Source organism: Neovison vison, chromosome 6 (genome assembly GCF_020171115.1).
Source record: "Neovison vison isolate M4711 chromosome 6, ASM_NN_V1, whole genome shotgun sequence".
NCBI classification, from domain to species: domain Eukaryota; kingdom Metazoa; phylum Chordata; class Mammalia; order Carnivora; family Mustelidae; genus Neogale; species Neogale vison.
Genome location: NC_058096.1, coordinates 154,813,938 through 154,841,039, shown reverse-complemented (window position 1 = coordinate 154,841,039; position 27,102 = coordinate 154,813,938). Strand labels below are relative to the sequence as shown.

At 45.0% G+C, this 27,102-nt stretch overlaps 1 protein-coding gene across 1 annotated transcript in view; it reads right to left on the bottom strand.

Annotated features, from left to right (window-relative positions):
* The window catches only part of GPD1L (glycerol-3-phosphate dehydrogenase 1 like), a 62,483-nt gene that overhangs the window by 28,487 nt on the left and 6,894 nt on the right, over positions 1-27,102 (bottom strand). Inside the window, exons 2-4 of the mRNA XM_044252623.1 lie at positions 20,125-20,302; positions 8,915-9,055; positions 7,117-7,255 (exon numbers count right to left, since the gene is read on the bottom strand). Of these exons, the coding sequence (XP_044108558.1) occupies positions 7,117-7,255; positions 8,915-9,055; positions 20,125-20,302 (458 nt within the window). The remainder of the gene's footprint in view (positions 1-7,116; positions 7,256-8,914; positions 9,056-20,124; positions 20,303-27,102) is intronic.

Below are 27,102 nucleotides of genomic sequence, written 5' to 3'. Positions count from 1 at the left end.
TTGTTTAATGTACTACTGAATTTGGTTTGCTAGTATTTTGTTGGGAATTTTTGGTCTGTGTTCATCAGGGATTCTGGCCTGTAGTTCTCTTCTTTAGTGGTATCTTTGTTTGGTTTTGGTATCAGGGTAGTACCAGCCTCATAGAATGAATCTGGAAAATTTCCTTCCTCTTTTATTTATTTGGAATAGGTTGAGAAGACTATGTATGAACTCGTCTTTTTTAAAAAATTAATTAATTAATTAATTTGATAGAGAGCACAAGTACGTAGAGAGCCAGGCAGAGAGAGAGGGGATGCAGGCTCCCCACTGAGCAGAGGGCCAGATGTGAGGCTTGATCCCAGGACCCTGCGATCATGACCCACGCCGAAGGCAGAGGCTTTAACTGAGCCACCCAGGTGCCTCTGTATCAACTCGTCTTTAAATGAAGCCATCTCAGGGGTGCCTGGGTGGCTCAGGCAGTTAAGTGTCTGCCTTTAGCTCAGGTCATAACCCCAGGGTCCTGGGATCCAGTCCCATTATCAGGCTTCCTGCTGAGCAGGGAGTCTGCTTCTCTGTCTGCCTCTGCTCATCCCCCTGCTTGTGTGCTCCCTCTCAAAGAAAAAAGTAAAATTTTTAAAATAAATTAAAAAAAAAAGTAGTAATAATTTAAAAAATAAATGAAGCCATCTTGTCCTGAACTTTTGTTTGGACTTTTTTGATTACCATTTCTTTCTTTGCTGGTTATGGGTCTGTTCACATTTTCTCCTTATTCCTATTTCAGTTTTGATAGTTTATAGGTTTCTAGGAATTTATCCATTTCGTCCAGGTTGTTGGCCTGTAGTTTTTCGTAATATTCTCTCCAAATTGTTTGCATTTCTGTGCTGCTGTGGCCGTTATTTTTCCTCCCTCATTTAAGATTTTGTGTCCTTTTTTCTTGGTAAGTCTGGCTAGAGGTTTATCAATTTTGTCCCCCCCCCCAAAGAAATAGCTTCTGGTTTCATTGATCTGTCCTATCATTTTGGTTTCTGTATCATTTATATCTGCTCTAATCTTTATTATTTCCTTTGTTCTGCTGTTTTAAGGATTTGTTGGTTTTTCTTTTTCTAGCTCCTTTAGGTGTTAAATTTAGGTTGTTTATTTAGAGACTTTTCTTGCTTCATTTGATAGGCCTGTATTGCTATTTACTTCCCTCTTCTTCTTTTTGCTGCATCCCAAAGGTTTTAAACCTTTATGTTCTCATTTTCATTTGTTTCCATTTATCTTTTTATTTCTTATTTGATTTCATGGTGGACCATTCATTATTTAGTAGCATGTTATTTAACCTCTATGTATTTTTGGTCTTTCCATATTTTTTCTTGTGGTTGATTCCCAGTTTCTTAAGGTTGTGGTCAGAAAAGATACATGGTTATGACTTCAATCTTACTCTATTTGTTGAGGCCTGTTCTGTGGGCTAATAATATGTGATCTATTCTGGAGAATGTTCCATGTGTACTTGAAAAGAACGTGTATTTTGCTGTTTTAGGATGGAAATGTTTTCAATATACCTGTTAAATCCATCTGTTCCACTGTGTCACTCAAAGCCACTGTTTCCTTGTTGCTTTTCTGTTTAGATGATCTGTCCACTGATGTAAGTGGTGTGTTACAGTCCCCTACTATTACTGTATCATTACTAATCAGTTCCTTTGTGATTGTTATTAACTGTTTTATTATATATTTGGGTGCGTAAATAATTACAATTGTTACATCTTCTTGTTGGATGGTCCCCTTTAAGATTATATAGTATCCTTTGTCTGTTACACTCTTTTGTTTTCAAGTCTACTTTGTCTGATATTAAGTACTGTTACTCCAGCTTTCTTTTGACAACCATTTGCAGGATACATGATTCTCCATCCCCTCACTTTCAATATGCAGGTGTCTTTAAGTATAAAATGAGTGTTTTGGGGGCGTCTGGGTGGCTCAGTGGGTTAAGCCGCTGCCTTCGGCTCAGGTCATGATCTCAGGGTCCTAGGATCGAGTCCCGCATTGGGTTCTCTGCTCAGCAGGGAGCCTGCTTCCCTCTCTCTCTCTCTCTCTCTCTCTCTCTCTCTCTCTCTCTGCCTGCCTCTCCATCTACTGTCAAATAAATAAATAAAATCTTTTTAAAAAATTAATTAAATAAATAAATAAAAATAAAATGAGTCTTTTGGAGGCAGCATATAGATGGTTCTTTTTTTAAATCTATTCTGATACCTGTGACTTTTGACTGGAGCATTTAGTCCATTTACATTTAAAGTAATTATAGTTATGTATTTTTACCATTTTATTACTAGTTTTGTGGTTATACATGAAGCTTTTCTCTGATCCTTTATTGTCTTTCTCTTTCATATTTTTGCTGATTTTCCTTAGTGATATATTTAGATTTCTTTCTCTTTATTTTTTGCGTATTAGTGGTTTTTGATATATGGTTATCATTAGGTTTGTATATAGCCTCTTCTGCATATAGTAGTCTATATTCGGTTGATAGTTGTTTTAAGTTTGAATACATTCTTTTCTCCTCTTCTCCCTGTTTTAGGAATATGTTATATTTTGTATCCTTTCTTTTCTTGAGTTGCTCGACTGATTTTTTTTTTTTTTACAGAAATACTCATTTTTCCAGCATTTCTGTTTCCTACTTTATACGGTCACCTTTGGTCTCTCTTTTCTACTCAAAGGGTCCCCTTTAAAATTTCTTGCAGAGCTGGTTTAGTGATCATGAACTCCTTTAGTTTTAGTTTTGTCTGTCTGGGAAACTGTTTCTCTCTCCTTCTATTCCTAATGACAGCCTTGCTGGATAGAGTATTCTTGGCCTCAGATTTTTCCTATTCAGCACTTTGAATATATCATGCTACTCCCTTCTGGCTTGCCAAGTTTCTGTTGAAGAGTTTTCTGTTAGCCTTATGGGTTTTCCCTTTTAAGTGTCATCTTTTCTTCTTCTTCGTCTTCTTTTTTTTTTTTTTTTTTAAGATTTTATTTATTTAAGACAGTGAGAGAGAACATGAGACAGGAGGAGGTCAGAGGGAGAAGCAGACTCCCCACATAGCTGGGAGCCTGATGCAGGATTCAATCCCAGGACTTCAGGATCATGACCTGAGCTGAAGGCAGTTGCTTAACCAACTGAGCCACCCAGGTGCCCAAGTTCTTTTACCTTGCTGCTTTTAAGATTTCTTTTTACCACTTTATTTTGCAATTTTAATTGCAATGTTTTGGTGTGGGTCTGCTTTTGTTGAGTTTTAAAGGTTTTTTTGTTTGTTTGTTTGTTTTTTTGCCACAGAGAGAGAGAGATCACAAGTAGGCAGAGAGGCAGGCAGAGAGGGAGGGGGAATCAGGCTCCCCACCAAGCAGAGAGCCCTATGTGGGCCTTGATCCCAGGACCTTAAGACTGTGACCTGAGCCGAAGGCAGAGGCTTTCACCCACTGAGCCACCCAGGCACCCCTGCTTTTGTTGATTTAAAAAAAAAAAAGATTTATTTAGAGAGAGAGGAGAGCAAGCAGGCGGGGGTAGGGGCACAGGGAAAAGGAGAGAGAGAATCTCAAGCAGATTGCACACTGAGTACAGAACAAGATGCAGGGCTTGATCTCATGACCCTGAGATCATAACCTGAGCCAAAACCAAGGGTCAGACACTTAACTGACCACCACCCACGGGCCCCTGCTTTTGTTGATTTCGATGGAGTTTTCAGTGCCTCCTGGAGCTGGACATGTTTCCTTCCCCAGATAAGGAAGTTTTTAGCTATTATTTCTTCAAATAAATTTTCTGCCCCCTCTTCTCTTCTTCTGAGACTCCTATAATACAAATGTTACTACATTTGATGGAGTCCCTGAGTTCCTTCAGTCTATTCTCATTTTGCAGAATTCTTCTCTCTCTCTTTTGTTAAGCTTGAACACTTTCCATTTCTCCGTCTTCCAGGTCACTAATTCCTTCCTCTGTTTCTTCCATCCCACTGCTCATTCCATTAGGCATGTTTCTCATTTCATTTCTTGAGCCCTTCATCTCTGCTCCATTATTCCTTATCACTGCATTAAGCATCTCCCTCACATCTTCCACTCTTCTCAAGTCCAGTGAGTATCCTTATGATCACTGCTTTAAATTCTCTATCAGGCAAGTTACTTGTACTATTTTGCTTAGATCTCTGGCTGTGCCTTGTCCTGTTCTTTCATTTGGGATAAATTTCTGTCTCCTCATGTCATGTCATGTCTGTCTCCTGCTGTCATGTCTGAATCACTTTTCCTTCCAGTGTGGACACTGGCACGGATTCCCTGCCTGCTGTGGGCTGTGCTCTCTGTGGTGTTCATGGGACGCAGGCAGATCTGCTCTGAGAGGACGTACCCACTGGGGAACTTGGGAGCGAAGTGGTGGTGTTAAAAAAATGTGTGTTGGAACTCTAGTCCTATGCTGGATCTCTTGAAGTGCCACTGTGGCTGGAAAGCTGCGTGGCTAGGGTCACGAGGCTGGGCAAAATGTGCAATGGTGGCTGGGTGCTATGCAAGGAGACAGGTATGCACCCAGTGACTGGGCAGGGCATGCACACAGCTTTAATAAAATTTGCCCTGAACGCTGGGCGGAGGCTACAAATGTTTGTGCAGCCCTGCCTTCCAAAGGTGGCTCTATATTTATGTTGGGGGATGGAGGTGGAAAATGGCGCCTGGCAGTTCCCTCATTTTCAGAGAAGTCTGCCAACATGGTCCAAAATCAGTATGAACAGATCTGTCTCCCACTGGTCCTCAACACTGTGTAAACTGCTATTTTTATGTTGCCTCTCTGCTCAGGCTGCTCTTTAAGGGTAGCAACCCTGCCATCACTCGCCCTCCAGGCTCGCTCAGTACTGAGTCCGCTGACCTCCAAAGCTCCAGGTTCCAATTCCCACTTATTGTACAGACTCATGGAATTCAGCCCCTCTCGTTCTTAAAGCCAATGTTTGGGGATTAGTGTTCCCATGGGAGCTCCCTTGTACAACAGCTCATTTCTCTGCCCTCTCCATGCACACAGCTCTCTCCCTCCTGTGGGCAGCCTCCCTCCACCTTTCTGACCTTCCTCACTTGTCAGATGCAACTTCTTCTCTGTATTAGCCGCAAAGTTCGTTCTGCCTATCTCTGGATCCCTCTCTGGTTTATTGACTTGGATGTGGATGATACCTGTTTGTACCTGTGAGATGGGGTGAGCTCACGTTCCTCCTGCTCTGCCGTCTTCCCAAGCTCCAGAAATACACAATCTTAATTCTAACGACACACTTTCTCATACTGTTTGAATTTTCTTACCTCTGTCTATATATGTCATTTTTATAAGTATCAACCTGGATTGACTATAGTCCATTTTGTTTTCTTCATTGTATTATTAGCAATACCTCTGTTCTCCATAAGATAGCAGTTCTCAAAAAAGAAAGAAGTTTTAAGTGCACAGATATATGGGATTATTGATGGAATACTATCCAGCTGCGAAAATGTATGTAAATTATGTTATATATTAAACAAATAGAACAATTATAAAGCAGTACATTGCTTAACTATAAACATAAATTAATAGTTTACAGACACAAGAACAATGGAAATTAAATTTAAGAAATGGTTTTTTTTTGATCATACCTATATTCCACACATCAATGCCAATTAAAAGTAAAAAGAAATAAGCAAGGGGCGCCTGGGTGGCTCAGTGGGTTAGGCCACTGCCTTCAGCTCAGGTCATGATCCTGGAGTCCCAGGATCGACTCCCCCATGGGGCTCCTAGCTCTGCAGGGAGTCTACTTCTCCCCTGGACCTTCTCCCCTCCCTCTCATCCCTCTCTCTCAAATAAATAAATAAAATCTTTTAAAAAAAGAGAGAGAGAGAGAAATAAGCAAAGGAAGTAAAACCGTCCTAACTTGCAGGCATTTAGAAAAATCCAGAGCTACCAGGCTCTTAACGCCCAATCAATTAAGCATCTATCTGCCTTTGGCTCAGGTCATGATCTCAGGATCCTGGGATCCAGCCCTGTGTTGGGCTCCCTGCTCAGCAGGGAGTCTCCTTCTCCCTCTGCACTCCCTCATTCTCTCTCAAATAAATAAAAAAAAAAAAGGAGCTACTTTTTCCCATGCATTCTATCTTACTCAAAAGTGCCTGACCTCTCTCAGGGCCTCCCTTTACAAAGCTGCAGGGAGAAATCATTCACATTGCTGGTATGTTTGACAAAGGTAGAAGGAAGTTCTGGAGTGGTAAATAAACTCAAATCTTTCTAAGCATCTGCAAATATAGCAATATTACTTTTCTATCAGTCTTTTCTTTCTTTTTTTTTTTTTTTTTGATTTTATTTATTTATTTGACAGACAGAGATCACAAGTAGGCAGAGAGCAGGCAGGGAGAGAAGGAATCAGGCTCCCTGCTGAGCAGAGAGCCAGATGCGGGGCTTGATCCCAGGACCCTGGGATCATGACCTGAGCTGAAGGCAGAGGCTTAACCCACTGAGCCACCCAGGTGCCCCTCTATCAGTCTTTTCATATGGTACATGGGCACACGAGAATTCCACAACCCTTTTTAAAAGAAGCAGAAATTTTCACAACACCAATGTTGTGTAAGAGTAGAAAGAGCTTTCTAATTTAGGAAACAAGATGGCCAAGTTCATGCCTGGGTTCTAAACTAGCTATGTGACCTTGGGGCAGGTAACTTGTTCACAGAGTTTTAGATAACTCACCTGAAACAGGGCTCATTCCCATCAATTTTTATCGTTACAATTTTTAGTATATGTGCTGCCAAAGCTTTCAATGGCACTGGAATCCAGTGAGGATCAGATACTGGCATTTGTGAGTAAAAAAAAAAAAAGAGAGAGCGAGCTCTGGGTTTTCTAAGGCCAGGGGAGCCCCTCCATGGATGTTATCACCCGCTTCTCAGTATAAGCAACTCTGCATTTTTGTGTTTGATAATTCACTATGTGATCAGGGGAGGTCCAAATGGTCTCCTGGCCTTTACTTTCATTCTGGAAGCTGTTGAAACACTTCAGTTCCACAGAATGACCTCCTTTACATTAAATCCCTGTACCACTGAATATCCACATGAGGAAGAGTCCAGTACAGAAAATACCAGAAATCGCAAATGTACATTTTGAAACACCGTATCCAGGCTCCCCAGGCCTCCCCACCCAGGTAACCTCACCAATGGTGGTCTCACAAAACTTCTCTGAAGCCACCTCACTGGCAATGTTGGCTCCCATGAGCACACTGACGTCAATGCCCATCTTCTCCCGGATGATGTCGGAAATGAGCTTCAGCCCCTCAGGACCCTCGTCTATGCCCTGTAAGGATGTCGACAAGTTTGAGGAAAACAAACCAAATGAAAACTCATGACATGGTTGCTCTGTTACTAATGCAGATACAGGCACCCAGCGGGGATACACAACTTGAAAAATAGCTCTTCCAAGGTAACATACATACAGTGTCTGCCTAACAACAAAAGGGGGAAGAAAATGAACTTGTGACCACCCAGAACACAGCCTGTACCACTGAAGTCCCGTATATTCCTCCCCTAGTCCGTACTCCTCCTCACCACTGGTCCCCACCTTGACCAGGGTGAACCACTACCCAAGGCTGTATGAACTGTTCCCTTCTCTTCTTGACCAAGTTTTGCCACATAAGGCTATATTCCTAATAGTCTGTTATACCATACTGCCAGTTTCTGAAAGTCTGTAAGTGCAACTGTACTGTTCACCCATGAGGTACCACTTGGTGCTCCACTATCATTTTAGAGACTCACCTATATGGCTACATGAACATTCTGGTGTGTTCCTATTTACCACCATGTAGTATTCCAAAACAAAAGTCCAGTCTACGGCCATACCACCCTGAAGGCGCCCGATCTCGTCTGATCTTGGAAGCTAAGCAGGGTCGGGCCTGGTTAGTACTTGCATGGGAGACCAAAACAAAAGTCCACCATTTATTTATCCATTGTATTTATAACTGACATGTGAGTTGTTCAAGTCTGCTTCCAGAAATATTCATCTGTGAACCGCTTTAGAGAACAAAATCTCTCCACAGGGTTCTTAACCTTTTTTATGATGTGGCCTTCACCTCTGGCAGTCTGGTGAAGTTTTATGGACTCACTCTCAGAATTTCATATGCATAAAGCAAAATGCACGAGATGACCCAGGAAGCCAATTATACTGAAACAGTTATAAAACATTTTTAAAAAAGGAAATCACACAAATCTATGACAAGTCATAAATGCGCTGTTTTATTAATGCAATTAGAGAAAGAGGATTTGGCAGGTTTACCAATGACCACAGTTTCAAGGTCATGATCAGCGTAAATACTACCTTGAGATACCTAGAGGCGTTATAAAGTGGAAGGAAAACACCTGGGATTTCTGTCAACAACAGAGCCACGGGTCCTGCTAACGTTATAGTTATTTCAAGTCTGGCCTGTGGCTGGCATCTGAAAATGCTCATTTCAGTTAGAAGTTAAAACGAACAAAAATGTAATTTTTCTCCCCCACATTTAAGCCAGGAACTTCCTGAATTCTGTCTAGGGACGTGTGGGGGTAGTCTATGAACTTCTGGTTAAAAACTCCCTTTTGAGGATGTACCCAGAGTGGAAACGAACGAGGATGCATTTCCCGGCACCACACACCACCGGTGATTCCCAGGATGCAGGCTGAGACCCGTGTCCTGGATAGGTTCTTTCTGGCAGCAAGGCTCACCCGGAGAAGCCCATCCTCACATCACTGCCAAGGCTAAAACCCTCTGTGATAGAAAGCAGCCCTCGCCTGAAGCTGAGCTCAGGGAAGCTCCAGGGATGTGTCATCGATTATCTTCTAGGAACCTTTAAAAAAAAAACAACCAGAAAACAAAAAAGTGCCATAGCCTCCCTTTCAACAAACGGGAGTGAGAGGAAATACAATTTCCCTGTAACTGAAGTCCAGCAATGCTTTTTCTGCCTGAGGTCAGGGGGCCAGTTACCTTGATGAGGGTGATGCCCAGTGCTTCCTTGGGCACTCTCCCGGTGATCTCGTCACAGATTCTGTGAATGAACTGGTGGGGAATGACAAACACTAGCAGGTCTGCGTCCTGCACCGCCTCGCTGAGGTTTGGGACAGCGACCTGCGAGACAAGGAAAAGGAAACGGTTACTTGTATGTCCACATATGCCTCTCCGGATGATTTCAATCACTGACCATTTATAGATGCCTACTCTGTGCAGAGCACTGGGCAGCGGACAGGAAAGGCAAGTGTGCCGTGTGCTCAGCCTTCCCCTTCAGGACACATCTGAAGCTAAGAGGGTCCTGTCTGTTGCTTCCCAGCTGGGAAAGTGACTTAGCTTCTCCATGCCTCAGTTTCCCTACTTGGAAAAAGGAATCGTTAATACTGTGTGGGTTGTTCTGTGCTGCTCTCCCAAACCCCCAATCCACTTTCTGCCCTTCTCCCTGCTGTGTTCCCCGGGGAGCTGCTTTCCTGGACAGTTTTCCCTAGGGGCCCTTTCTCTCTAAAGCCTGCCAGCTGGGACTCAGCCGAAGTGGGACACTGCTAGGAGATCCAGGGTGGGAGGGGAGACAGGTCAGGGTATTTATCACCCTCCAGGGGTCATTCTGGCCCAGGCTCACAGGGGTGCTGGCTCGGCTCCGTTCCACGGTTATAACCTCCTGACAGGCAGCCTTTCTTCCAGGCCTCTCAGCTCTGGTCAGGCTGCTTTGGTGACACAGGTCTGTCCTCTTGCCCTTTCAGGGAGGTTAAGATCTCCGCTGTCGCTAAACTCTGGGCACTCCAGGAAGTCCTTCTGGCTCCCACCACTCTGCCCACACCTAAACTCTGCTGGGTAACGCCCTGGGAGAGCGCGCTCATGAAAGTAAGTGATACAGATCATGTTTCGCACCTGGTATGCACTTAAAACATCGGTGCTGATGGCGGTTTCTTTCCTTCAGATAAATATGAAAATGGGTTTTAGAATTTAGCACGGGCAGAGAAATGCACACACATCTGCAGGCAGAGGTGTGGGGGGCACGTGGTCTCTCACAGAGACTGTTTATTGTTGTCCAATGTCCAGAGTAATCTTCTTCCTCCTTCGCACAAGTGGCCCCAGTGTGGAGCTCCTAAACTCCTGGAAGGAAGGCTAGTTCCTCAGCCCCCTTGCAGCTAGGTGCCTCAAATGATTAAGCTCTGACCAGCAGGGTGTCCTTGGAAGTGCTGTGTGTGACTCCCGGGAAATGCCCTCTGAGGCCTTTCCTCTTCCTTTTGCCGGAGAAAACTGAACAATGTCTGGAGTTCAGACAGTCATCTTGGACTATGAGGAGGAACCAAATGCTGAGATGACAGAAGAGTAGGATAAAGAGAGTCCCTGACACCATTAACACATCACTTATACCATAAACGTCTTTTACAGGCGAGAAAAAAAAGCAAAGGTCACTGCTATGACAGATTTTCTGTCATATATACCTGAACCGAACTAACTGAACTCCTTTGAAAGCCTTCCTGGTTCCCCAAATGAAGGAACTAGAGGAAGATTCTTTCCTGAGGAGGTGTTGCTATGTGCCACAGGAACATCATTCAGGATGGCTAAGCCTCTTAGGAAAGCTAGTTTGGGCATTTGATGGTGTTGGGTCCCCAGTGTTGGATCCCCCAATAACGGGTCCATGATTAAAGGAGCGAGACTGATACAAAGCTAAGGTCAAGCAAAGCTTTATTTCGCACCAAGCATCGAGAATCAAACCGACCAGTCAGGGCCTCGCCTCTTACAGAGAGCACGACCCCTCCCTGCCTCACAGACTAACTTTTATAGAGCAAAGGCCAGTGGTTGGGCCTGGCCACACCCAGGCAAGGAAGGAGATTGTAACACACAGAGAAAGCTGCACAGTCCTGCTAGGTCACACATAAGTGACCAACTGAATTACAATTTACCCTATAGTAGACATTTGAACTAGCCTATCACCTTGGTCAGAATTGGCGCCCAAAAGGCGGGGCCCATACTCCTTGGTAGCTAGGGAGACAGTATGCGGCTTTACTGACTGGATGTCTCCACCTGACCCGACTCATCCCTGCATTCAGGCTGTGATCTCCACCTGACCTGACCCACCCATGTATTTGGGCTTTGTTACCTGGACTGGTTTCCCGGACTTGCTTTTAAGTAAGTTCCCCTGGTGGGGAGGGGATAGGGTCAATTTACGTTTTACTGCATAAACAGCAAAATGGCAGTTCAATCCGGGTGTGGGCGCTTTGGCTGAATAGGCCCTTACAATGGAGACTGCCCACTCCTCACCAAAATTCCTTCTTGCCGTCTTCTATAATCACAGAGCTGAAGGCCAGTCACTGGTCACCTGCTAGGGACCGCATTTCCTAGCGGCCCCTGCAGTGACACAGGCCATGGACCAAGTTCTCATCAACACAGCGTGAGGGGGAGGTGCAGAGCACGCATGGCACAGAACCCCTAAAACAGACAGCTGCTTCCTCTACACTTTCCCCACTTTGTTGTTGAAACCGGTGACAACCCAGACCTAAGAGAGGACACAGGACACAAAGAAGAAAGATGGGATCAAGAGTTAACAGTGTGAAGCAACACCCTCGACCACTATTATGTGAGAGGGAATGAAATCCTTTTGTTCTTTAAGTCAAGCAATTATTATGTCTCTCCTTTTATCTTAAGTCTATTCTCTTAATACATGTGCTATTATTAAGCATTACTCCCTCCCTCAAAGAATCGCCCAGGGAAATCTATCTGGAATTATTTCATCCCCTTATCTCTTTGGTTGGTATGGAAGACTTCTATAATTTACCCAGCTTGGATTCTCCTTTCTGGCAAAAGTGCCCCGAAATTTCATTTCAGAAGTTACTGCTTCCCCATTTTAACCATGCAATGTGCGTGGAGTTGGGCCCTCCCCTACTCCAAGGATGGTCTTTCCATCCAAGGCTGTGGGCACATAAAACAACGAGAGCCAAGAAGATGTTTGCTTCCTTAGTCTTCTCCAATAGCTACAAGGATCTTTCCTTGAACAGGATGGGATGACACTGTGAGGTCTGAACAGCTGCAACCCTTTTACAAATGTGAGGGGGAGAACCTAGTCCCGTCAAGGGGCTCCCTTGTGAAATGAAGCCAACTTTGGGGAAGGCAGAGCAGAGAAACTGAGGAAAACACAGGGCCTTGTGAACCTCATTTAAGCCATTAGTTCAGGCTGGGCCTGAACCCAGCTCTAACTGTATTTTTAATTCTCTGAACCAAATCATCCCTTATTTTAGATTAAGTTGGTTTGAATGGCAGCACAGTCATCCCCCAAACAGCAGATCATAACCCAAAGTTTACTGGCACTTCTCTTAGTCACATTCCCCAGAGCAGGGGAGAAGCTGTCTTCCTCTTCAGAGGGGCTTCTCTGGATTAGTCATCTAGGCTGAGTCACCAAACAATCTATCTTCCTATTAGTTCCCTCACATTTGGAGATTCTATATCCCCAGAAGAGCAATTTCTTATCCTATTCCATTAGCCTCCTGACTTTAATCCCCGGCTGCTTTGTCCTTTACTAGCAAAGCCCTCTATGCTCTTAGGGTATCTGCCTGTGGTCCCATCCAATCCCCTCCCAGCCTTTGTAAAAACTGACCCTCACTCCACCATGGGCAACTAGCCCTACATAGGTGGGGATCTCTGCTCTGTACACTCTGACACAGAGCCAAATGGCCTGAATTTTAGTTAAAGTATTTTTTCTTCTCTAGACCTCTTGTTCCTTTTCCTCACCATCCATCCCCAACACACATGCACACACGCAGGCATCTTCCCTTTCCGCCCTTCTGGGACATTTCCCAACATGGTGAAATAGGAAAGACACCAGAACTGAAGAGCAAATATGGAAAAGATGTATGTTTGAGTCCTGTATCTGCAAATGACCAGCTGTGTGACCTTGGACAAAAAAAGACGTATCTTCACTGACCTCACTTACCCCATGTACAAAGGGGTATAAATGTAATTTTCCTACCCAGCTACATCACAGAGCACTTTCAGATCAAGCAAAATCCATGAGAGTGCTTCAAAATGATACAAAACAAATGAAAGAGATCACACATCAGAAAAATCTACTTGCTTTCTATAAATTCTTACCATTTAAGGAGTCTGCCCATCCCTTAGTCCTGTTTTTTAAAAAACACACAAGGAAGCTGCCCTCTGGTCTCCATTTCCTCCTGTCCCTTCCATTTCCTTCTTCAACAAATCAAAGAACCTGCCGTTGGTTGGGAACGTGACGGCTCTCCAGGAGGGGATGAGCGGGGGCTCACGGTACACAGAGATGTCCTTCCGCTCTCCTTGGTGGAGTGCTGAGGGTTTAACCCACAGAACCAAGTGCGACAAATGAGCTGCATTTCTACTGTGCGCATGGTCCATTCACAGAACACTATTCCTCTCACAGAGTAACAACCCTCCACAGCTAAGCCAGTAACTGGATACCCTGTTTCAGAAGAGAACGTTTAATTAAGTCTTTGCTTATCTTTTACTCTGAACAAAATCCAGACACTGCTTTACAAATGCTGACCTATTTCACACACTTCCTGTGAAAATCTTTCTGAGGGTGTCCATCATGAAAGAACCAGAAATACGCTGGGAAAGACAAATGGGACAAAAGGGCTTGCCTTTCATAGGCAAGGACAATGAAAAATGGAGTCAGAACCAAGGCACCATGGTTGGTTCTCTTCATGTTCAGACTTCCAGGACTCCAGGGCTCTTGGTCCACGTCTATATATCTATACACACACACACACACACACATACACACACACACACACACACAGAAAATAATTTAAAACAGAGCTGGAAAATCTATGTGGAGAAGCCAAAGGTTCTTTCCCATCCCCCCAGCTCAAGTTATCACTGGAGACTATCTGCACACCTTAGCCTTGCTCTATCACCAGTTAGCTAACTGGACACCTACAGGCCACTCTCCTACATTCTCCAAGAATTAGTATTTAGATGAAAGACAATGGCATGTGAGGAACACACACAGCAAAGCAGAGGTTCAAAAATAATATGGTGCCCTCCTGATCTTCTGATCTCAGTATCAGCCAAGAGCATAGGTGAAATATATATCCTTTGGTTCCATATTCAGAAAAATGATCCTCAGGCACAGACCATCTTATCTGAGGAGTCTTCTGTAAACATGCCAGCAGTGAGGTTGCTGGGAGAGAAACACAGCTGTCTGCCACCCGGAGCCCCTGAAACTACACCAGTAATACAGATTGATGAGGTAGACCAGTGGACCCAAAGTGTGGTTCATGAACAACAGCATCACCATCACCTGGGGAACCTGTTAAAGATGCCCATGTATGGGCCTCATCTGAGACCTGGTGAGTTTTAGAAACCCTCGGATGAACACAGCAATCCCTGTTAAGCTCTCCAAGCGCTTCCGAGGAACATTTACATTGGAGAAGCAATGGCGACAAAGACTCCTCTAACAAAAACCAAAAAGCTATACCCAGGGAGGAAGGAGTTAATACTGAGGCTCCCACTGACCTGATATTCTCATTCTGAAAAAGGCTGCAGCCAAAATTAATAGTTGTTATCACAACCCTATTACCCAAAAGGAAGGGGCCATTTTTTTTTAATTGTCTCAGCCTAACCTTATATCGCATAGGATATCACTTAAAGCACAGAAACGAAACTCTTCACCCTGCTTTGTTCTTCCTCACCATGCCCACTGTCCCTGGCACTCCCCTCAGACGCCCCAAAATCCAGTCACTATCCTAGGTGTGGAGGAAACATCAGCCAATGCAGGCCTGTGCAAGAAACCAAATCCGAAGAGTTAGTAAGAAAGGAAAATATACAAATTCTACTTCAAACTTAGGAGCCTCCCTGCTTCAAAGGATTAACATTAAGAAAGCAAAAACTTGGAAGAAAAGCAGAAAACACTTCTGAATTCTTTACCTGGGAAAATGGACTTGTATCTAATATATATTAAGAATTCTTTTTTTTTTTAAAGATTTTTATTTATTTGACAGAGAGAGATCACAAGTAGGCAGAGGCAGGCAGAGAGAGAGGAAGGGAAGCAGGCTCCCTGCTGAGCAGAGAGCCCGATGTGGGACTCGATCCCAGGACCCCGGGGTCATGACCTGAGCCGAAGGCAGGGGCTTAACCCACTGAGCCACCCAGGCGCCCCAAGAATTCTTTCTTTTTTTTTTTTTTTTAAGATTCTTATTTATTTATTTGACAGAGATCACAAGTGAGCAGAGAGGCAGGCAGGGGGTGGTGCGAGCAGAGAGCCTGACACGGGGCTTGATCCCATGACCCTGGAATCATGACCTGAGCAGATGCTTTAGCCCACTGAGCCACCCAGGCACCCCTGTATTAAAAATTCTAGGGGCGCCTGACTGGCTCAATAGGAATAGTATATGACTCTTATCTCGGGGTCATGGGTTAAGGCCCTATGCTGAGCGTAGAGATTACTTAAAAATAAAATTTCTGAGAAAGAAAAAAAGAATTCTTACCACTCATTAATAAAAAGACAACCCAATTTTTTTTTAAAAGATTTTATTTATTTATTTGTCAGAGAGAGAGGGAGAGAGAGCGAGCACAGGCAGACAGAGAGGCAGGCAGAGGCAGAGGGAGAAGCAGGCTCCCTGCCGAGCAAGGAGCCCAACGCGGGACTCGATCCCAGGACGCCGGGATCATGACCTGAGCCGAAGGCAGCTGCTTAGCCAACTAAGCCACCCAGGCGTCCCAAAGACAACCCAATTTTTTAAATGGACAAATACTGTGAATACAGATTTCTCTGAGGAAGATATACAAAGGCCCAATAAGCAGATGAAAAGATGCTCAACATGGTTAGCCATGAAGCACATGAAAACCAAAATCACAAATACCACTTCCTACCCACTAGGATGGGTAGGATCAAAAAGCTGCATAATGACAAAGGTGTTTGTAAGGCTATGGAGCATGTTGGAATCCCCACACACTGCTGGAGCAGTGTGGTGCAGTCACCTTGTAAAATACCCTGGTAGTTCCTCAAAGAGTTCAACAGTTATCACATGATCCAGCAATTGGTACTCCTAGGTACCTGCTCAAAAGAACTGAAAACACGTTTGCACAGAACACTATACAAGTGTTCACAGCTGTATTAATCCCAAGAGCCGAAAAGCACACAAACCACCCAGATGTCCACCAATGGACAAGTGGATAAAATACAGTGTGGTACATCCATAAAACAGAATCTTACTCAGCCATGGAAGGGAATGCAGTACTGACACAGGCTACAACACGGATGGAACCTTGAAACACAATCTTAAATCAAAGAAGCCAGACACAGAAAACTATTGGATGGTGCGATTTATATGAAATGTCCGGAACAGGCAAGTCTGTTGAAACAGAAAGACCAGCGGTTACTTGGGACTGGGGCAGGGGATAGGAGGAAACAGGGAGTGACACCTACATGGGGTAGGGTTTCTTTTTGGGCTGATGAAAATATTCTAAAATTGATGGTGGTCATGTCTGCACAACTCTGAATATACTCAAAACCACTGACCTGTATACCTGAATGGGCAAACTGTATGATCTGTGAATCATACCTCAGTGAAGTTATTTTTTAAAAAGGTACGGCTAAGGCTTAGAAACAAGATGAGAAGCAATGACAACAGTACTTCACAGAAGATGCTGTCATCGTAAATCCTGGTGCCAGAGGGCAAAGGAGCGCTCTACCTGGATGAGACTGAGGACAGGATCCACAATTTTATATCCGACAGTGCCAAGAAACAGGAAGCGTTCTTTCCACTCAGTTTCAGAAAAAAACTGCAAACCCAGACTGTCCCAGCTTTTAGCAAACAGGTGAGGACATGGTGACAAGAGGTCACTTGTTACAAGAGGTTGGGGGTGAGAGTGGGGAGGGTCGTGTGATGAGGATGGGCCTGAAGGCCAGTGGGAAACAGTGTGGGGACCCCCAAGCAAGGAGGACTCCCAGTCTCACATCAGCGCATGGTAAGGGTCTTACCTAACACTAGTTGATTTTTTTAAAGGATCAAATGAGATAGCTGAGAAACTGAAATAAACATATGAAACAAAACACAAAAGGGGCGCCTGGGTGGCTCAGTGGGTTAAAACCTCTGCCTTCAGCTCAGGTCATAATCCTGGGGTCCTAGAATCGAGCCCTGCATCAGACTCTCAGCAGAGAGCCCGATGCAGGGCTACTACTACTTCCTCCTCTCTTTCTCTCTGCCTGCCTCTGCCTACTTGTGATCTCTGTCAAATAAATAAAAAAATAAATAAAATCTTAAAACAAAAACAAAACCCCAACTTAAAAAAAAAAAATGTGCTTCACAGCAAACTAACTATGTGGAACACCGCATTCACAAAATGCCTAAGGGTAATACAGCATAAGGAACAACCCATCCCTCTGATCCAGGCACTGACTCCGCCACCAGACATCCCCCACCACTACACTTCACCATCACTCCGCTTTATTATGTAAGTGCCATTAGAAACTATAAAAAGTATAGAGGGAAAAAACCACCTGTGTACCTTCCACCAGGCTTAAGAAATAGAACTTTCTAACACCCTGGGTGTCTCCAGCCAAGCACTGGCAAGCATGTGGAACAATGTGACCCCTCAGTCGAGCTGGGAAAACGGAGACTGGTAGGACCACTTTGGAATCCAGCGTTATGATGTAGTGACACTACGGCTGTGCACTCCCGGTGACTCTGCAATTCCACCCCCTGGGAACATGGTCCACAATGACAAACAGCTGGAAACTGCACAAATGTCCACTCCAGAGAATGGACACATTCACTTTAGTGAACCTACAAGGCTTCAGGCATCAACAGGGTCCCAGGAGTCGATGGTTACTCCTCTTTCTCTTCCTTCTGTCCACATCCGTGGGCAGGGGCTTACAATCAGTCACTGTGGGGACTGGGCTCTGAGTTGCAATGGCTGTTGGCTCCTCTAGGTCAGTTCTTTCCCTGCCTCCTTCCCTCCTGGATTCCTTGCTCCCGGCACAAGCTTCAGCTTCACAGAACCACTTGGCAGGTTCCCCTCCCCCCACTTGCCTTAAGCACTGCACCAGGAGCCATGGAAGAACCAAAAACCAGAAAGTCAGGTTCACACTATTGGGGCAGGTGGGGCCGAACATCTAGGTACATAAGGAACTGGTACAAAGCAGAGCGGAAGGAACGTACTAACAAAGCATGTGGTTTATGGAAGGGAAGCAGCTCGATTCCAGCAACAATGAGAAGTGAAATGCAGGAATTTCCTACTCCAAGCATGGGTCAGAGATGACCCCCAGAAGCCTCCCACTGCGCTGGAACAGCCACTCCCTTTGTTCTACCCCTCTGATATTTGGACAACTCAACTTCTAAGCTCAGAACCATAGGGATCCTTTCTCTCCCCACCAACAATGCCGAGAATGACTGTGCAGAAATGCTGCCTGACCCGCAGTGTAGGGACACAAGAGGAGAAAGTGATCATTGTCTAGAAGACAATGGATTCCATGGGATGAGTCTACCAGGAATCAAATTTAAAGCCTAGCCTCTAGCTATGTGACCCTGCGCCAAGTCCATTAACTTCTCTTGAGTATCCTTCCCTCCACATCCTTCCTTCCTAAGCATCCTTCCCTACAAAATCAGAACCACCCTCCTAACAGGAAAACCAGCAGTATCCACCTAAGAGGGTTACTGAGAGCATTACCCGAGATATGATATGCGAGCTACTTAGCACAGCGCTTGACACTAATGAACACTAACCAAAAACCAAAGAGCAACCTCCAGCAAGCAAGGTCTTTGCACATCCAGACTTCCTGGCATTTGTCAGTTTACAAATCCATTTCTCCTGCTGGCCTCCTTGAAGGAAGCGACGTCATCCTATTCCTCTTCTTGTTTCTGGCAACAGCGAGCTTTGCATGCACTGTACATGCTCACAAAGGCTAGTGAGTGAATATATGCAGAGATGACTACTTCATGAACAAAGAAGAGGAGCTTGTCTGGTTAACCAGGGCATCAGACCACAATGATCTGATCTTCAGACCATTACAGAAAGCCAGCAAGGGGTGAAATCTGGCAATAGAAGTTCAAATTCCACTGAGACAAACAGGCATGGTCACTCTTGTTGTTCTTGCCCATTTCTCCCCCCACCCACCTCCCTCAAGTCACCGGAATGAGGCCAGGCAATTACCTGTACTTTTCCCTCTCAGACCTAATAGGCCCAAATTTTAAACTGTCAGTCTTCTGGCCTTCTATTCTCTTCAATCTCCTTCTGTTATTTAGGCCTTGATTCTGATTTTAAATCACAGACCAGTGCATTAGCTGTCCTCATGTGCAGACCAAAGTCCATGCACTTAGAAAGGGACTATTAGGACTGGGGGGGTCTCAAGCAGCTGAAGGCAAGGTTGTGAGTTCCAGCTCTGTTGGGACCAGCACCTTGAATGCCAAGAAAGTTGCATGCTGTGGGCGAACTGTGTGCCGCCCGCCCCCCACTCCAAATTTATAAGCTGATATCCTAACCCTAGTACCTTGGAATAAGACCGTTATTTGGAGACAGGGTCTTTACTGAGATAACTGCATTAAAATGAGGACATCAGGGTGGGCCCTAATTCAACAGGATTCCTGTCATAAGAGCCGACTGGGGCATCTGGGTGGCTCAGTCAGTTAAGCATCTGCCTTCAGCACAGGTCATCATTTCTGTGTAATGGGACCGAGCCCCAAGCCTGGCTTCCTGCTCAGTGGGGAGTCTACTTCTCCTTCTGCCCCTCCCCCAGCTCCTACATGCACCGTCTCTCTCAAATGAATAAATAAATAAATAAATATATATATATATATATATATATATGTATATGTATTTTTTTTAAAGAAAGAGTAGGGCACACAGAGGAAAGGCACAGGAGTGTGAGGACACAGGAACAAGATAGCCATCTACAAGAGAGAACCTCAAAAGAAACCAAACCTGTCGACAACCTCATCTTGGACCTGAAGCTTCCAGCACTGTGAGAAAACAAATCTCTGTTGTTTAAGCCACCTATTCTATCATACTTAGTTATGGAAGCCCTACCAAAATAATACAAAGCCCATTTTCAGAGTCAGGAAAACCAAAACCAACCAAGCAAACTAGTTGGTAGCAGAAAGGGACAAAGAAGAGGGAAGTAGCTTTCCCATTTCCCCAAGCCCCATGTGCTAACTCAGCCAAGCGTTAACTTTCAGAATTAACCAGAAGTACTTTCCATCCCAAAGTCTTACCACATTTTCTGGCAGCTTGTGTCCAGGGAGATATTTTACATTTTCATGGTCATTATTTATGATGTCTGTCAGTTTTCTCCCATTAACTGTTTCTTCAAAGACCCACATCTTAACGGTGGAGGCAAACTTCTTAAGTTTCTTGACATTATTACCAATTATTTTTGCAACTGCTGAACCCCTACGAAAGAAACAACGGAGAAGAAGAAAAAAATTAAACTCACTTGGGCAGAAGAGAAAAGCATTCGACTCTAATTCAGAAGAAACAAGTGCTGATTCTGATTCAAGCACTGGGCTTACAATTCAGATGGGACACCGTATCAGCCACAGGCCATTTGAAAGCTCAGTTGTTTTCACCTGGAAAGAACACCCTCCCCCCACCCTGCTGTGATCAGGATTTTGGTACAAGGTCAAAAACACCACCTCTTGAAACTAGTAATCATCAACCTATCCTGGAAGAGAGTACCCCAGGCAGAAAAGAAATCCACCTAAGAGATATAAAACAAGAAAGTAATACCTGGCGGGTCCTCTTAAGACTTCGAGGCAACCAGGCTATATTTCAAATCCATCAGAGAGTTAAAATGTAGTTACCATAGGATAAACTGTGTTCCAGTGAACTGCAACAGAGCTGCATTCGTAATGGGAAGACAAGACTCCGAGTTCCAGAAAAGGAGCAGAGCAAGGGTGACAGGGTTCGGCTGTCTGGGTATTTGGTGTGACCCAGCTGTGTGACCCAGCTGGCCTCTAGCCTCCCACAGGCTCCGTTTCTCTCATATCTCTGTTCACCAGACACATTCTGGTAACTAATCAGTGTCCCATAGGCTTTGCTACAGGGCAAGATCATGCACTCCAACTAGTTAATGTCAGTCCCCTGGACAAGGGCAGCTGGGCTGGGGCCAGGGCCGGGGCCACCATAGTAGACACGTTCCAGGGCCACAGGCCGTTAACTGGGCCCGGGGTGACTCTGAACAAGGAAACAGTTTGTTTTTTATACAACTGGGAAGCAATTCCTCTTACCTCCTTCACCTCCCTGAGAGGTGGTAAGCTTTGGAGTGCAAAGAACGCACTGCCTTTGCTCTTCTGGCTCACCGGAACGGCATCTAGTCCAATGCATTGGGCCCAATGGGTGCGTGGCAAGTATGTGATAACGGGAGATAACTGAGCAAATGGGTGATTGAATGAAGTTCCTAGTGAAACCAGGGAAGAGGCAGAGCCAGACCCTGATGACCTGACATGTATTGTAATGGAGTTTCCCCCCATTATTTGGGTCATGTCATTTTCTGCACCAGTGAATCCCAAAGGATACACAGCATGGTCTGATGGGCTTAATGTTTAACAGTTCTAATATTCATCTGAATTTCCTGAACTAGCTCATTTCAACACATGCTACAGGTTTGCCTTTGGTTGCAGATGCTTGGCTTCCCCCGTAAGAAGGCTTTGTAAACAAGAGAAGCAAGTATGTTCTGGTAAGATCCCGGGGGAAGGATCTGGTGGTTCTGGCTTATTTTCCTGCTTGATTTACTAGATTTGGATTCCTAGTGCCTAGTGGCTTCCCCCCGCCCCCCACTTTGCTCAGCTCCCCAGAATCACACTTGCTCTCTGTGACCTTGTGTGAGTTGGGTTACTCAATGCCAAGAACACTGTGAGCCTGAGCTGTTACCTCCCTGGGAGTCTGTGAGCAGCTGTTTCCCAGATTACAATTAAGGTGATAGTGATCTTGAGAAGAACACTGGCCTCTCCTTTTTTTTTTCCCCCTTAAAGAATTTATGTATTTGAGAGAGAGCACAAACTAGGGGTGGGGAAGGGAGGAGCAGAAAAGAGAGCAGAAGACTCCTAGCCAAGCATGGAGCCCAATGTGGGGCTCAATCCCAGGACCCAGAGATCTTGACCTGAGCAGACACTTACCCCACTGAGCCACCCAGGCACCCTCTTGGCCTCTTCTCTACAATTCTCAGGAGGAGAACTGGATAAATAATATGTATTTAGCTACAAACTGTCTTGCTGGCATAGAGTAAGAATTTCACAGGTAAAACCACAGAGCTTTGATATGTGCAATAGTTTATGCTATTCTTGTGAGGGAGGACGGCACCGGAAAGTTCTGGACAGCTGTACAGAGCACCTGTTCTCAATGCTGTCGGTCTCTGGGGCGCTTTAGCAACTACCTACGCTGGGGGCGCCTGGGTGGCTCAGTGGGTTAAAGACTCTGCCTTCAGCTCAGGGTTGTGACCTCAGGGTCCTGGGATCGAGCCACGCATCAGGCTCTCTGCTTGGTAGGGAGCCTACTTCCTCCTCTCTCTCTGCCTGCCTCTCTGCCTACTTGTGATCTCTGTCTGTCAAATTTAAAAAAAAAAAAAAATCGAAAAAAAAAAGAACCTACCTACACTGGATCCTACTCCAGGGGCATAGGTATCATTGGTTTGCGGGGTGGCCTGGGACTCAGGACTCTCAATGCTTCCAAGTAGTCTAATTTATAGCCAAAGTTGAGACGCACAAGCTTAGTCTATCCATCCATAAGGTGATAAGGGAAGGTGATCAGAAGAAAGGAGGATGGAATTTAAGGTTTTTTGTTTTTTTTTTTTTTTTTAAGATTTTATTTATTTGAGAGAGAGAGTACGAGCAGGGGGAGAGGGAGAGGGAGAAACAGACTCCCTGCTGAGCAGGGAGGCCAAGGGACCTGGGGCTTGATCCCAAGACCCCATGACCTGAGCCAAAGGCAGATCCTTATAACCAACTGAGCTGCCCAGGCACTCTGAGAAGCATGGAATTTAATTCAAGGACAAAACTAGCAAGGACAAAAACAAAAAGATTCTAGTGCCTTCGAGGCCTTGTCCTGTTCTTTTTAAATAATTTACATCGTAATCTGTTTTTGTTTTGGGGGATCTGGACTTAAAACAATATTTTTATAATCTCTTTGACAATCTAGTAAAATCTTCAAGCCGAACCAAATATTTTGGTTATTGTTTGGTACAATCTTCATGTTGAACCAAACATTTTCCTTACTGCCCGCCTTTTTTCCGAGGTTGTTTATAAAACCTCTGAAAGTATAATCCACATCAACGTAACAAAGGCCACAAATGACAAGCCCACAGCTGATAGGACACTGAGTGTTACTGCCACCAAAAATGGGGGGGAGGGCAGGGGCGCCAGGCAGAACTTTCTATTTAAGAAATAAATGTTTATTTTCTTGTTGTTTTATTAACTTCCTTATTTTTTATTTTTGTTTTTAATCAAAGATTTTTAAAAAGATTTTATTTATTTATTTGACAGATCACAAGTAGGCAGAGCAGCAGGCAGAGAGAGAGGGGGGAAACAGGCTCCCTGCTGAGCAGAGAGCCCAATGCGGGGGCTTGATCCCAGGACCCTTAAACCACTAAGCCACCCAGGCGCCCCTTTATCAAAGATTTTTATCACCTTGATTTGTAGTGGTTTCATGGGTATACTCTTATCTCCATGCCCATCAAATTATATACATTAAGTAGGTCCAGTGGGTTTTGTATATTAATTATGTTTCAAAAAAAGCTGGGTTTTTTTGGTTTGTTTTTCCCAATAAGTCTATAATCCACACCCAGATTCCTTTTTGGCTCTGAAATGGCACCAGCTGTGCTCATGACACATGTTACCACTTCTGACTGACACGAAGGAACAGAATCCGAGCAAACCAAGTGTTCTGGAGGAACCTGAGTGTTTCTGAAGGGCTGGAGGCTACTGGTAAGTGACAAACCCTGTATTGTTTTGTTTTGTTTTTGTTTTAAAAAGGGCCCTGCTGAGAGCCAGTCCAAAAACACTCACAGATATCAGACTGAGCTTAAAATAAAAGTACTGGCTACAGTCCATGCAGGCGGTTTCTACATGGTCTGGTCATGGTTGGGGCTGGGGTCCCAGGCCCCACTGGTGGAGCCCTCCACATTTCAGGGGCTTTTTTGCCACTGCCCAAGCAGATCCTGGCATGGATCTTTCACTGTCAGGGTCAAGGGCATGGACAGCCATTTCCACACCTGGCCCAGCTCATTCATCTACTAAATGACAGGTGGGGCAATGTTCTTTAATGTCCATTTCAGGTCTAGGATCCAGGCCAGTGTTTTCTAAGTGAGGAATGGGTGCCAAGGGTAACCCCCCATGTCTAAGTGCCAACCCTCCCCCCCCACAGCACCAAAGGACACTGACTCACTTGTGCCCTTTTTTTTTTTTTTAAAGATTTTATTTATTTACTTGATAGCTAGAGATCGTAAGTAGGCAGAGAAACAGGCAGAGAGAGAGCAGGGAAGCAGGCTCACTGCTGGGCAGAGAGCCTGATGCGGGGCTCGATCCCAGGATCCTGGGATCATGACCTGAGCCGAAGGCAGAGGGTTAACCCACTGAGTCACCCAAGCACCCCTCACTTGTGCCCCTTCAACTCCATGGCCTTCGAGAGAGCGCAGAATGTCTCCTGGGCGTGCTACTATGTTGTTACCATCTCTCAAGCATGTGTTCATTTCCCTTCTTCCCGAACAAACCTCTAAATGCTTCAGACACTGAGCCTCGGGGCAGGTAGCAGGATTTGGCAAGACTTCCATTAACACTGTTTTGTTTTCCTTCTCCTGGTTGTTGTTACCTCCAACATATGGTATTGACAGTAGTGACAGAAAGTTTTCTTTTAAAGTCAACTTTTACACAAAGGGTAATAAGCAAATAATAACACAGTATGAAGCAGAGCCAAAAGCAGTTAAGGGCAGAGCCTGCAAAACAGAGGTTTTAACTGTGTCCAAACTTATGACCTTCCACATTAAGACATGGAGAATTGACCTCACTCTGACCTTGTGTCACACAACCAGGTAGTAGCTGAACTGGGCGAGGGGCTCAGGGCTGCTCAGGACCAGTCCTGAGTCTTCACACAGGAGTATAAAATCACACTTCCCATGAAATCATGTAGACTGATTTCCCAACTTCTACAAGCCATCCAAATGGAAGTTCAGAAGTTCACACAGATAGGAAGTCCTGTTCAAGGGCCAGCTGTGTACCGGGACTGGATTGAAGATCTCCTTCCATCTTTACAGCAGCCCCAAAAGAGGTGCTCATTATCCCCTTTAACTTTACCGACGAAGAAGTTGAGGCTCAAAGAGGGTCACTCACAAGTCACGCTACCCACCTAGTCACCAGCAGTTCTGACCCAGGTCTGTTTCCAAAGCCCACACTTCCTGCTCCTTTAAATTTGCCCTGGTACAGAGTAGCATCACGTGTTGAAAATGCATGCGGAACACCTATCAGGTGTAAACGCTGCTGGGCACCGGGGATACAGGGAGTAAGGCATAGGAGTCCACACCCTCATGGACCTTGGAGATGGGGAAATGGAGACAGAATGAAGCTGTTCCAGCAAGCTCACAAAGAAAGAAACCACACACGGTGACCAAAGTGGCTAAGCAGATGACACTAAGGTCAGGGAGAGCTGAGAGCAAGTGCAGCTGGGCTGAACTCTGAACTCCAAGGGCTGAGAGGCCCTCACCTATGGGAGGGACTGGGGAGCCTTCAAGGCCCTGGAGCAAAGGTGCAGAACAGGTGGGGCCGGGAGATTATCTTCTGCTCAAACCTGGAGCCAACATTGCCATGGGGAGAAGGGGATGGGAGAAGGGGATGGGAGGCCGGGAGGGGAGAGGTCAAGAAGGAAAAGGGAGTGACAGGGAAGACAGAGGGAGGGAGGGAGGGAGCAGGGTAGAGGAAGAAGAGAATGGGATGGCAGGGCAGGGTGGGGAAAACAGAAGAGGGGAGGGCCGTGCCTGAAAGGGGTAGGCCTGTTGGGCTGTCAGGGCCAGGTTTTTGTGCTGTTTCTACTGAAATATAATTGACATATAACATTGTGTAAGTTTAAGATGTACACCCTATTGATTTGATACATTTACATGCCTCAGTATGATTACATCCACACACACTACTTTCAATATCTTACCGATGTTAACTAGATGTTTCATGGCTCGCCAACCCTTTGAGGCAGATTTTATTATTACTATCGTTATTTATATATATTATATATACTAAGTATATTATAATATCCATCTATTACCCTCTTTTTTAAGAGGCAGAGAAAGAAAAAGGAGGGGGGCAAAGGGAGAGAGAGGGATAGAGTTGTTTTTTTTTTTAAGGAGGGAGAGAAAGAGAAGAGGGAGCAAGAGGAGAGGAAGGGGAGAGGGAGAGAGAGAGAGAGAGAGAGAGAGAATCTTAAGCAGGCTCCAAGCCCAGCATGGAGCCTGATAGGAGGGAGGCTTGATCTCACTACCCCAAGCTCATCACCTGAGCTGAAATCAAGAGTCAGATGTTGAATCAACTTACCAGGTGCCTCTATCTCCATTTTTTACGTGAAGAACCTGAAGCCCAGAGAGCACAGAGGTGGTTGGTGGAAGACAGAGTCACACCCCAGCCTGTAGGTCTTCAACACTCTGCTCTCCCTTCATGTGTCCCAGCTGGAGGGACACTCACCTGCTGGAGGTCCTAACCTCCAGCTTGACATACCTCCACACCCCAGCCCTCCCTGGGCATTCCCATCAAGCCAGCCACAAACCCGATGGAATTCTGGCACTCCATACTCCTCCTCCACAGAACGCAGAACCTTCCTGGGCCAGAAGGAACCCAAGAGAAGTAATTCCTTCTTTTTATGGAGTAGACAAGTCCCAGTGAGGGAAATCAGCAAGGGTTCAGCCAGATTTTCTACATTCCATGCCCCAATCTCTTCCAGCGCTCATCCGACTACGGAACCAAGGGAAGAGGGTGGTCAATTCTGTTTTAAATAACATCTATTTTTTTACTCAAACAAGAAATACAAGAATGATGAAAAGACAATTATGAATAATCTCACCACCCAGAGAGAACCGCTGTTAGCATTTTGTGTACTTCTTTGCGCTAAAGGGCTTTTAAAGTACAATCAAATGCCAAAGTCTTAGATGCAAATGTGAAAAATGAAGTATTTTAAATACAGATTCCACTCAGTGAATGTTTATTTGATCTTGGGATCGG